Below are 14,127 nucleotides of genomic sequence, written 5' to 3' on the forward strand. Positions count from 1 at the left end.
GCCTGACGTCACTTAACGCTCTACCCCCCCCCCCCCACGTCTTCTCAATACTTGACTCTGATTGGCTGTGGGTCCACGGTCTGGCACATACCCACATACATCGCATCCATTTATATATGAATATATTACTACCTGAACCCAGCATGCGTTGCAATGCCAAAATAAAGCATGCAATTCCCGTTCCCGTTCCCGTTCTCGTTGTCGTTCCCATTTGTCGGAAAAATGCAGGCAGCGAACACATTTGAAATTAATCAATTGTTTGTTTATTTTACCCTAACAACGCAGGTCGCGACGCGAAAACAATTGAAATTATTGCGTTGCAACACCACTCATTCCCGTTTTTCCCGTTTCCATTCTAGTTTTGGGGGATTTTTTTTACCCTAAGCTTTCCGGACATACATACAACAAATCCTGAAAGTTCTTTATTATTAAAACTGTAAATTTTCTACAAAATAACAATTTGTAACTGATGAAATCAAATCAAAATTATCAACTAATTAAATTCACACAGCAAAATATTCAACCACTTATAATCGATTTTTTAATATTAAAACTATTCAACTTACAAATAACGACCCACTCTAAACATATAATATATTGTACATACAAATGAAAATAATAAAAATAAGACATTCTATAAGTGAGAGAGAGAACTCGACAGATAAAAAAATCCAAACGGCATAGAGATCGCAATTAACCACATTCAGCAAAAACATCATCGAAAAACCCAAACCGGAAAAACCCGACGGATGCTTCAACTTGATTGATCATCATCTAAGATCATTTGCCGACTACATTCCATCAAGCAGTGTGTATGTAATTTTCACGAGTCGTCAGAAGCGACATACGTTTCGTCCCTCTAATAAACACACATATATACATATTTAACCAAGTTTATGGCATTGTCCTTGTTTTTTCGACGAAAAACTCAGTTTGCACATGTCGCTTATCAATATTTGGTTAAACGTCACACGCCACGCACTTTCCTCGCGTCTTGCTCGTCAGCCGATTATTATTTCGGTGGCTTATGGCAATAAATCATCAACCCGCTATCTCAGGGCCGTGACGGAGTCCTGGAGCACTAAAACCGTCAGTCAACGCTCGTCGAAAATTACGATGGTCGTTCCGGAAAAAAAAAATGAAAAATATTATAACTGCGAATCTCAAACTGTGGCAAAAAAACATGACCTGGCATAATATACGACCTGAAAAATACGACCGGGAAAATATCTACGTCGTGCGCGTTTATTACTTCGCGAACGGTCGTCGGAGATTTTTAATACAAATAAAAAAATTATTTACTTTTCGATTGGGTCCGTTTTGTTTTTAAAGTGTTCTGAAAGATTCGAAATTACATTTAAACCTCGCCGAGAAGGCTGTTTTATTATTTTCCAGACGATTGGTAAAGTTTCTCGAGATAAATCCGTTTAAAAATACACACAAACGATACTTTAGTGGAAAACCTTGAATTTTCCGTTAAATAAATTAAAATCTTCATATTATACATTATTCATGTTATTTAAGAGAATCCGTTGCCATATTTTAACGTCTCATTGTTAAAGAAAATTTGAATTTTCTCATCTTAAGAACGAATTTTCTCATTTTAGGACTGCGACTTATTTCGATGCATGAACTGCGACTTATTTCGATGATATATTTTTAGATTTTTCTGGAGATTAAAGATAAGAGTCTAATTCCAAAAACTGTTAATTGAAATATGCGTATTTGAAAAACCGTATTTTTCCTATTCATCTACATACATTATTTATTTGAATGCGAATATCAAATATCGTTTCAATGGAATATACGTATCTATTTAAAAAATAAATTCAATAAATAAATATACTGCAGCTCTGCAAAAAGGACCCAAAACACGTGGCAATCAATATTTTATCAAATACAAATTAACAATTGTAGATAATAAAAACAGTCATACACAACGTTGATGGACCAGGTTAGATCCTTTTTGAAGGACACCGGCAAAATAAACCATACAAACGAAAAACTGCATTTCGCATCAAATATTAAAATAATATTTTTTACATTTATATGGAATACATTTCATCTATTAAAATACTATCAAATAGTAAATCGGACTCAAACCACCAACTTTTGATACGTATTCAAATGTCATTTCATTTCGAAATAATCAACACCTATTTAGATATTTTTAGACCTGTTTACGAATTCTTATCTTGTGCACATGTGCACCGAAGTGCAATAAGTGCACGACGACATTATAAATAGAAGCGAAACCAAATAGTACAATACATCTCGTACAAATATTAATTCAGACATACATACAATAAAATAGATAAAAATAACGTGCAAAGCTGCTAGCGCGATAAGGGCGAAAACACACTGAGTGGTATGGGACGTCACATCCCTGTCTTGTAAACAGTGGGTGTTCCCCAAAACTAATTCGAGCATAGTTGCACGTGCAGAATGCATATGTTTGGGAGGTCGCAAATGTATACGCATATCCATATGCAACCGATAAGTTTCTCCTACATTTCTCCAAATAGGAGATTCACCGTCAAGCAAGGATAAAATATCACTGTAAACACTCCAGGGGGAGATTTTTGGGACTGTGTACCATGTTTATGAGCTAGGGGTGTTCCATTTTTTTCGCTTGTATCTGAAAAACCACGTACCACTCAGTGTGTTTTCGTCCTAATGGTAAAAAGAGAACGATGGCCAGCGAATTTCATAATTTTTTACACTTGCAGTCCAGTGAAAATATAAGAAACACCAGTAGGAGAACGAAATGTCATTTCTATAATAATGGAAATGATAAAAGTTATAACACTGTGAGATTAGTATACCAAATTCAGTGGTTAAAAATTGAAAATTGTGGATTTGCTTAGCAGATAAACAAACAATATACATATGTACATATGTAGTAGAAAAATTTAATCTATATTATATATATATATAGTCCGATTAAAGCTTTACATTCGAAAATGCTTTTCAAAAACCAGCAGCAAGGACTAATGGTTAGACTATCTGCTGGCCAGACCTTGGTTTGTGACCAGGTCGGTCGTTTCCCTATCAGATTTTGCCAATTTTTCTGATTTTCATTCAAATGATTCCCACAAAATTGGCGTTCCCTCCCCATTTCTCTCGCAAAAACCTGAGTTATTATGTAATATATCAAGATTCGCCTGGTTTCTCTCCATAGATGTCTCTGTGGATGATTATTGTATAAAATTACTATTGTTGTATAAAATTACTATTGTTGTATAAATATTTGTTGATCGTATTGTATACTACGTTTGCAATACACTTTGCCATCTCTGACCAAAGATGTTACGTATAATTTCGAATTATGTAATAATTGGGTGTTTTTCTTGATCTCTATAGTACACTCGTCGCATTGGAGCGATCTGTAATGACGAGTATACATAGATTAGTCGAATAAAATAAAAATAAAAAAATCTATATGTATATATAAAAATGAACGTCTGTCTGTCTCGTATAGGTTCTTAAACTACTTTACTTACTTTACATACCTAATACTTTTTCTAATTATGGAAGAAGCTCATTCATCTGGCGTGCAAGCTCCACCGTCAACACACTAATTTTAACAATTTCTATGTTTGACTTATTTAATATTAATGCTATACAAGCTAGAGTGATTATTGCAAATTTGTTTTTCGATGATTAATTTTATTGAAAATTTACGATTGTGATTATGAATTTTTATTTTGATGTATTTATTTTGTCTTTTTGTTTTTTGTTATATATTATATTATTTTTATTATTTCATAATTTTTATCATATTATTATTCTTATTATTTTGATATTTTTATTATACTGTTATTTCTATTTTTTTTCTTTTTGTTTTCTTTAACTATCTTACTCTATTATCATTTTTTTTCTTATTTTAAATGTTTGAGCTTTTCTTTTTTTTACCTATATGTGAAAATTATTAATGATTTACTTAACATAATTATATTTTTTTACTATCAATCTATGTAACTTAATAAACTGTAAATTTTCCAAATAAATAAACTACTCAACCAATTAGGATGGAACTTTCAGAATTTATTGTATGCATGTCCGGAAAGCTTACTGTAAAAAAAATCTCCCAAAAATTGGAACGAAAACGGGAAAAACGGGAATGAGTGGCATTGCAACGCAATAATTTCAAATGTTTTCGCATCGCAACCTGCGTTGTTAGGGTAAAATAAACAAATGATTGAATAATTTCAAATGTGTTCGCTGCCGGCATTTTTCCGACAAATGGGAACGGGAATTGCATGCATTATTGTGGCATTGCAACGCATGCCGGATTCGGCTAGTAAATAAATAAAAATACATAAATATCTTTGAATTGATAATAATTGAAATCCATCGGACTAGATCAGGCATTTCAATGATTTTAGGAGGCGTATAAATAAATTTAAATATGAATAAACGCCGACTCCAAAGCCTTCAGCCTAAAAAAAAACCACGTACCACGTACCGTTCAGTGTGTTTTCGCCCTATGATATGATAGATCCGACAAAAGTACTCACGCGAGGATGCCGCTCATGTGGAATATCTCGGCGTTCAGGTAGGCCAGGTACGCCATGACGAAGATGAAGATCGGCTCGATGACCCTGACCTGATGGGTGAACCTGGTGACCAGGCCCGTGGCGAAGCCCCATACGACTCCAATGAGAGTCCCTCCAACGGCCACCACGAGGAAGGACGCCAGCCCGGCGAGCACGTCCGTGTAGACGATGTTCGAAGGACCCATCTCGCTGTACGCCTCGAACATGTGGTACAGGACGACAGTGACGGCGTCGTTCAGGAGAGACTCTCCGAAGACGACTATGTACAGGATCTCGTCGACGTGGATCTCCTCGAAGACGGCTAGAACGGCCACAGGATCCACGGCCGAGATCAGCGCGCCGAACAGGAACATGTCGAGGATGGGAGTATCCCTGCCGAAGAGTCCTGACTGACCGCATGCCCAAAGAGATGCTCCTGGAATGAAATATAAAATATATAATATATCGCTATTATCTCTCTCTGTCTGAGATAACGCTCGCCGCACTGTAATATTCGTGTCGATTCGACATACGTCACAGTTAAACCACTGCCAAAACGTATATACGAATACAATAACAAAAGAAAAAACTTCTATACACATAAAGCCAGCAGTTTGGCTTAATGGTAGCGTATATATTTAGCACCACTGAGATCGATGGTTTGACTCGTCAAACTGCTGGTTAGATTTGGGGATTTTGTGACTCCAAATCGATCGTTTCTCTACCAGAGTTTGCCAATTTTATCTGATCATTGTTGAAACGGTTCCTGAAAATTGGTAATAGATCATTTCCTGTTGTCACAAAAATCTGTGTGTATAATTTGTAGAAATTATGCATAGAAATCTGAAATCTATAGATGTCTCTATAATTTCGTGTTTATTATGTGTATAAAAATTGTAATAATAATTGTGCACAAAATCTAAAAATAATCCATAAATGTCTATATGATTATTATTTCTGTATTGTATTGTATTGTATTCGATGTTTATTAAACGTACTGTATACGTTGTCTGACCGTTCTCGTACACTCGTCGCATTGGAGCGATCTGTAATGACGAGTGTACATTGATTGTAATAAAAATAAAAAAATAAATAAAGTATACGCTACCTTTTTCCTACCTATACCCATTATACTGTTCCCGTTATTTTAAAAATCCTATCTTTTAACAATCTTTCTGTAAGACGACGCTACATAATGATGCTACATTCTTCTTTAAGCTCGTAAATGGTTTCCTTGATTGTTCTGATTTACTGAATAAGGTTGATTTCAGGATCCCAGTTAGGTATTCTAGACACGTTGCACTCTTTTCACTTAATCCTTTCAATACTAATTCCCAAAAATATTCTTATCTGCAGCGTGTTTTTCGTATATTTAACGGGGAGCTGAATGAGGTTGATCTGTTCGCTATTTCCCTACATCAATTCAGGATTAACATCAAGAGAATCTTGACCGATTGATCCATTTCTTCTTCTATTCTATTTTATAACCTTTTTCCAATATTTTAACACTTTAGTTTAGTTATGCAATGTGCTATTTTGTCACGTTATAGCTTTTATTATTTTCTTTTTCATTTGTTTATCTTGTATTTATCTTTGTAAAAATCTGTAATTGGACTCGGATGTTATTTTTTTATTTTATTTTATTGTTACAATCAATATACACTCGTCATTACAGATCGCTCTAATGCGACGAGTGTACGATAACGGTCAGAAATACAATAATACATAGCATATAACAATTAATCAGTACAGAAATAATAATCATAGAGACATAGATTTGTGTACAATTATTATTACAATTTTTATACACATAATAAACACGAAATTATAGAGACATCTATAGATTTCAGATTTCTATGCATAATTTTTACAAATTATATACACAGATTTTGTGACAACAGGAAATGATCTAATACCAATTTTCAGGAACCGTTTCAGCAATGATCAGATAAAATTGGCAAACTCTGATAGAGAAACGATCGATTTGGAATCACAAAACCCCCAAACCTAACCAGCAGTTTGACGAGGACACGAACCTTCAACCTCAGTGGTGCTAAATATATACGCTACCATTAAGCCAAACTGCTGGCTGATATATTATATATTTACACTTTGTTTTTATGCATGTCTACATCTTGTTGTCTGTTGATTTTTCAATAAACAAAAAATACTAATCTGATTTTCATTGAAACAATTCCTGTAAATTGGAATTTTTTTTTTCGATATCTATTGCGATTTTAAAGTTATTCAGCGTATTGAGGTTCTCAAATTTCTATAATACAATTCTGCAAAAATTTCTCCATATATGTCACTGTGGATGATGTTTGTATGAATATTGTATCTGTATTAGTACACTCGTCGCTTTGGAGCGTACTGTATAGGCGAGTGTTTATACATGTTTGATTGAAATAAAATAAAATATATGTATGCAGATAATAAGATGGATTGCTAAAGTTGGAAGCCCTCCAGTCACGGCTGTTAAGTGCGGATGAAATGAGGAACCGTAGCCAAAAATGCGCGTGCACACTGACGTAGACGCCAGATGAAATAACTTTAAAGTATTGAAGTAACGACACCCCGATAAAAGCGCGCCGATAAAAACGCGCGCACACAAACGCGCCAACATAAGCACGCAAGACTAGAGCGCGCAGTAAGGTACCACGACAAAAGCGCGCCGACAAAGCGTGCTGACATAAGCGCCCACAACAAAGCTGTAAAATAATGAAAAAATAACCTTGTTAAAATATTCACTCGACGATACGACGCAAGCAATACTGTGCCATATTGGCGCGCTCTGTAATGTATATGTAAGCCGATTTTGCCTTGCACTTGGCCAAGACAAGTCTAAGCGTGCCGAAACGTGCACTGCTGTAAATTATTCATAAAAGTAGTCGTTTCCGAGCACTGCTGCAGTGCAGTGCCGGATAGTATAAATGATAACCAACTTAAGCATACACTCTCACGCCAACTTAATAAAATTTACAATCTTCTTGGTTTTGAAACTTAATTCTACATTTATTAGAATCGATTGTACTAAACCCAACCTGCATTCTCCATATATCTGATATGTAAGTCATGGGTTCCCTACTGAAGTTTCATGGTGAATTTTTTTGGGGTAGGGGAGGATTTCCAACTACATGTGTATTAAATATAAAAAAAAAACTGCATGCCATAAATAATATTCCGTTTGTTTACTAACATTTACTAACAAACTAACCAGTAGATTCTATGACAGAATCACTAATAACCATACTAACACACTTGTGAAGAGTCTCGGTGATTACAACAAAATGTCTATACCCTTCAGGTATAACACATAGATTACCTAAACACAATCTGCTTTAGGTCATCGACTTTAGAGAGTCTTTAATTAATACTATGTATTAGATTTATTATGAGCATTTATAAGAATTGTAAATAGGTTTTTGAGCTTTTTTTCCTATTATGCTGTACATTAATATTAGAATAATATAATACTATGATTAATAACAAATTAAATTAAATTTGTAAAATAGAAAATGATCAGTAGATCAGTAGCTGTACAAATAGAAATAAGATGTATTGTGAAAATAATTTAGTAATAATAAAAAGCATTTAAAAATCAAAATGAAAAAAATGATTATGAGTATTAAATAAATATAAATATTGAGCTCACCTATGGTAAGAGTGTTGAATATGGTTCCGACGACAGCGAATAACAAAATGGTGCCGAGATGATCGAAGAACAGTCGATTGGGCATGAAGTATCCGGCGTCCAGGATTATAGGGGGTAGCATGTATAAGAAGAAGGTGTCAGGGGTGAGGGGCGACACATGGACGCTCCTTATGTTGTACAGCAGGATTCCAATGATGACTCCGACGACGATCAGAAGGCACGACTCCGGGAAAATCTTGGAAAACTTCGGCGCCATGTGAAACACTGCAAAAACAAAAAATAATATTCAAGATGGGATTGCATTTCGATTTGAATGGCGGTCCAAGCAAAAGCTCGCTTATTAATTAGCGCTGACGAGTCAGGCCACTAGGTCAAAATGCTCAAAGCTTCACGTAATCACCAATGCGAATTTTCCCCCATTAATTATGCGAAAACAAAGCAGAGCACTGTCGGGATTTTCACTTCATTTTCAATGCGAAATGGGTCGAATTCTCTCAATTGTAGGTAAATGAAAGTTGAATATTTAATTATTTTTTTTTTCAGTCTTGAAGTTTCATTTATATAATAAAATTACATCGATGGAACTTTCTCTTTGTGATTTGGTTTGAAAATTTGTACGAAAATAATTTTTACTTCATTAATATAAACTTTGAAACATATTTTTTAATACGATTTCAACTTAAAATAAACATATCTTTTGTTTTTGGGAAAAATACGTGTACTTTTGGGGTCTACATCACGGCATCGAAAGGTCGAAAAAGCAAATATCGGAAAGCAAAGATCGAAAATCGAAAGATCTTAAGTCGAAAGATAAAAAAAAGGGTGCATGGTAAACGGTACTATGTACATATATACATACATATAATATATACATATATTAGTGGGATGCGGTGAAATTATCTCTCTTTTTACATACCTCCTTTACGTTTCACATGGCTTTCGTGTCAGTGGTCATTTTTATCTCTTATCCGATCGTTTTCATACTTTGCCATATTGCTCATTTTGGTCATCAATACACGTTAATGTATCGTCTGCCATTACGTTGGAGATAAAATATCGTATACAACGCGTTTTAAACACGCGGAAAGTAAATCTCCCTGACGTTTAATAAGCGTTCGTCCCGTATCTTCCAACCTGTTCGCCTTGATATGGCGATATAAGATTTTAATTGTTTAAACGCCTATAATTCACTCTATATTTTATGAAATTTGCTCTATTGGTTCTCGTTATCTCTAATATATAAATATTTATAGTTTTAACTCTCATATGTATATATAAATTTCAAATTTGGCGTGTAGCTTCTTGTAGGGTAATACACGATATATATATTGATTTATGGCCAAAGATGTCAAATCTGACATTTCACGGCTAAAAGTACCTATATCTCTTCACGGAGTATTCAATAAGAAGTTATGTTGTATCTAATTGTTGATATGATTTACAATAAGCTTACATGCATTTAGTTTTTTACAATAAGCTTACATACATACAATTAGTTCAACAGCTACCCATAACCTCAAATTGCATTGTTTATTTCTCCAAAACAAACTTTCTAACCAATACAAGCTACACATGTACACAGATCAAACAGTGATAGTTTTATTTTTAGTTATCAGCTGATTTAATTTATCTGATGATTGAAAAGTTCATTTCTGTAAATACATAAACTCATTTATGGACAATCATACATTGATAAACTATTCTTAACTTAATGGATTACATTGCAATTTCATTGTTAATATGATTACAACTTCAATTTTATCATTAAAGCAATATTAGTATTAATAAGCTATTCTAAACGTTCCCGGCATAAGTGAGTATACATATTGCCGGCAGCAACTCATAACATCAAATTTCATTGTTTATTCCTTCATAACAAACTTTCTAACCAATACAAGCTACACATGTACACAGATCAAACAGCGATGTTTTATTTTTAGTTATCAGCTGATTTATTGTCGTACAGTCTTGCTTAATTTGCGCGGGCAGGATACGGGAGGAAAAACCTGTTCCTCTTGTATCCTGCTCGCGCAAATCAAGTGAGGCTGTACGAAGGGGGTAGAGAGAGTTTTATCACACTCCACTGATATATACATATGTATACTACCCGCTTTTCTTATGTATTCATGGTAAACGAACATAACGGTCACCGGTACTTTTGGTATAAAAATTCAGCCCAGTCTATTTTGAGTGAGAAAATAATATGAAATACAGAAACGCATATTTCGACGTTGTTTTGCGTAATGAAACCACATAATTCAAATATGTTGGTAGATACATAGATGCAAGGATAAAGGTCTGTTCATAATGGCACAACACAGATCGACAGCTCCACGTCAACAGCAGTACGAAAAGTATTCTTTGGTACATTCTATGCACATATATTTATATGGACACATTCATATGTTCCGTAACATGTACATGGCGTAGAAGTAATAGCAGTAGCCGACACAATAAAAAAATATATTTGAAAACGAACGTGATGTATGTATGTGCGAGTGCATCGACAAGTATGGAGATTGCAAAAAAAAAGTTTTTTGACTTATCAAAAGTTATTATAATATTGATTTCGATTCTAATTCCTGTTCTATTTAAATTTCGGCTCCAGATTCGTATTTCAGTTCCGTTTCCGGATTTGACTTTTAGTTCTGGATCATGATTCTTATTTCAGTTCCGGTTCCGAATTCCTATTTTGCTTCCGATTCCTATTTCAGTTCCGGTTCTGGATTTCTATTTCAGTTTTGGTTCCGGATTCTTATTTCAATTCCGGTTCCAGTTCCAGTTCCGATTTCAGTTTTGGTTCCGATTCCGATTCCTATTCCGGTTCCAATTTCGGTTCCGACTACGGCTGCAACTTCGGTTATGATTAAGATTACGGCGACAGCTTTTTTTTGTTATTATAACTTTATTTTAATGCATATATTAATTATTTTTCCGAAAATACCCGTAGAAATATCAATACTAGTTTATCCAAATAAAAAAAAGCGCACATGCGCTTGTGAATATTTTCGGAAACGTCTTATTGTGACAGTATTTACTCGAAAATACGACGCAACCAATACTACACCGTATCGTCGTGCCTTGTAATTTATATGTAAGCCGATTTTTCCTTGCATACGGCCAAAACAAGCCTGAACGTGCGCTACTGTATAGTATGAATATAAGTAGTATTTTGCGTGCACTACTGTGGAGGACTGTTGCATTGCAATGGTGGGTAGTATGAATTTTTAGACTATAGAGGCTGTAATTATTCAGGTTTTTCCTTTCAAGTAAATTTATATATACCACATAAATTACTAGGAAAGGCAAAAACCTGAATTATTCCAGCATCTGCAAACTTAAAATTCGACACAAATTCAGAAATGGACATGAAATATCTGTGCACCAAGCCATCGATATATAAACATAAAAATAAAGAATTACTGATCATTAATAATATTGAAAAAAAAAACATTTTTAAGTACAGATTGAATAATACTAAAGAAAGCGTCCACTATAAAACTTTCAACAAGAGATTTTAAATTTAAAATGAAAAACCAACAAAAAAAAAAATCGGCGAATTGAACAAACCAGTAAAATCACAGGCATTTCCTTCCTAATCAATACTATCTATATACATATATAAAATTGAATGTTTGTTTGTTTGTCTGTCTGTCTCGTATATGCTCCTAAGTCATTCAACCGATTACGATGGAACTTTCAGGATTTGTTGTATGCATGTTAGGGAAGCTTACTGTAAAAAAAAACGGGAAAAAACCTCTCAATAATAATTTTTGTAATTACGATTTTACCGACGCGAAAGTTTGAAGCGCCATTGTGTAGTCAAGGAAATGTGTTCGTTGGTAACCACGTTACCAGTTGGCTTATGACGACTACACGGCTTTGAAGGGACGTTATTTGAACTCCAACCATCACTTGAAACGGGAACGGGAACGCAACGGGAACGGGAATTGCATGGCCTATTCTGGCATTGCAACGCATACCGGGTTCAGCTAGTCGATGATAAAATACCATTGTATATAAACATTACATCCAAGCGATACATCAAACAGTTTATTTCCAAACAAAAGTATTTCCATTCGATCTTTTACATTTCCTCTCATGCGGGAAAACATTGCGAAAAACTTGCGCATATCAAGTTCACAGCCCTGGAAAAAAGACGCTGAAACAATCCCTCATCCCAAGAGAAATAAATACACATGAACATTCACATTCACATCTCCTGTCGTTGTTTCGTTGTGATTTATATCATACAATACAGAAACATCCGATTGAAATGATCGATACTGGGTCGAAACAATACATTGCGCAAGCTTTTACAAGTGCACGTACATACATATTTCTACATCCGTAAATACTTAGATTTGTCATTAGGTGATCTCTTCTTGAGTATCGATACTATCTTCAACCGAAGCAAAAATCACATACATAATGGCTCTTATGTTACGGTGGAACCCAAGGGCAGATTGGATAATGTCGATTTTTAAAAGAATTTCAAGTGTGAACTCAAACTGGATTAGATTAATTAAGTCGGCCACGTCTTGTCGATCTGATTACATATCATATGAACAGTATCGTTACATATACTTGCACTTATTGTTTGGAAATCATTTTTGATGATTCATATAAGTTTCCCCGTTGTGAAACACGGTGTAAATATAAATGCTGAATGAATCGCGTCAATTGTCTACCAAAATAGAACAATTTAGAACGTAATTTACGGCAACAACGAAATAAACGTAGCTACTTGTAATTTATAATATATTATTCAGGGCGATATTTTCAGACTGTGTACATTTAATGATCAAAATAAAATATGCGTAGGATGATTAGGGTAAATAATAAACATTTAAAATAGAACACGAAAAAATATATGCATGTAAAAGTATATACATATGTTATTGATGTAAGAAAATACATAACATAATTTAATTGAGAAGATAAAATTCATTTGAAACACTGGAAAAATAAAAGTAATCTTTGTAAGTACGACTTTCAGTTGGTAAAATTTTCATCAAACTTATTTTTGATGATCTTATAGACGCAAAATTTCAGTTAAATACACTATGAGGTTTTATAAAATAATTCAAGAGTAAAAGTACTACTTGCGGTTGGCAAAAATACAGTGTCACAAAACATACCTTTGCATTTAAATACGCAAAGTATCAGCTAAGACTATTTATCGGTTTAAAAGAGAAAAAATTCTAAAGAAAAATAAAAAAGGAGAAACTTACATACAAATAAATACATATGTATATAAGTAGAGGCACCAGTAATAAAATTACAACGTACACTTTCTAATGTTGTGTCTCAATGTAACAAGTTTTACAGTCATGGGATTGATCGACAGTGATGAAAAGCTATCAGGCATTGATAATAGCCAGCAGAATAGACCAGTGGTTAACATATAATGCTTTGAACATAGTGGTCACGGGTTCAAATCCCACTGGTTTCTGCTGGCCAGATATTGGATTTGTGACTCCAGGTCGATAATTTCCTATCAGAGTTTGCCAATTTATCTGATTTTCATTGAAACGGTTCCAGCAAATTGGCACTCGCAAAATCTCTAGTTTTCAGCAATTTCGAATTTCGCTGAATTATACAAAATGCTGCAAATTTACAAATGAGGCCATAGATGTTTCTGTGGATGTTAATTGATATGTATTTACTTTGTATTATACTAGTAACCAATGTACAATGTTTCTGGCCAGGAAGGTGCGTTAGGATTACCTATTAGACTTTCCTGGTATGTATTAAAAATTAAATAATACTATACATACATATATCAATTGAAATTTATCTCAAAAAACAGCATTTAATCTATTCATACTTCATATTATACATATACATATGTATATTTATTTTATTTTATTATATTCATAATATAAAACCAGCCGCGTGGACTAGTGGTTAGCATATTATGCTTTCGAGTGG

At 34.1% G+C, this 14,127-nt stretch overlaps 1 protein-coding gene across 1 annotated transcript in view; it reads right to left on the reverse strand.

The window, feature by feature from the left end:
• Positions 1 to 14,127, reverse strand: part of Nhe2 (Na[+]/H[+] hydrogen exchanger 2) — a 62,704-nt gene that overhangs the window by 27,485 nt on the left and 21,092 nt on the right. Inside the window, exons 3-4 of the mRNA XM_077429739.1 lie at positions 8,194 to 8,457; positions 4,521 to 4,974 (exon numbers count right to left, since the gene is read on the reverse strand). Coding sequence (XP_077285865.1) covers positions 4,521 to 4,974; positions 8,194 to 8,457 — 718 coding nt within the window. The remainder of the gene's footprint in view (positions 1 to 4,520; positions 4,975 to 8,193; positions 8,458 to 14,127) is intronic.

This window comes from Arctopsyche grandis, chromosome 4 (genome assembly GCF_051622035.1).
Source record: "Arctopsyche grandis isolate Sample6627 chromosome 4, ASM5162203v2, whole genome shotgun sequence".
Classification (NCBI taxonomy): Eukaryota; Metazoa; Arthropoda; class Insecta; order Trichoptera; family Hydropsychidae; genus Arctopsyche; species Arctopsyche grandis.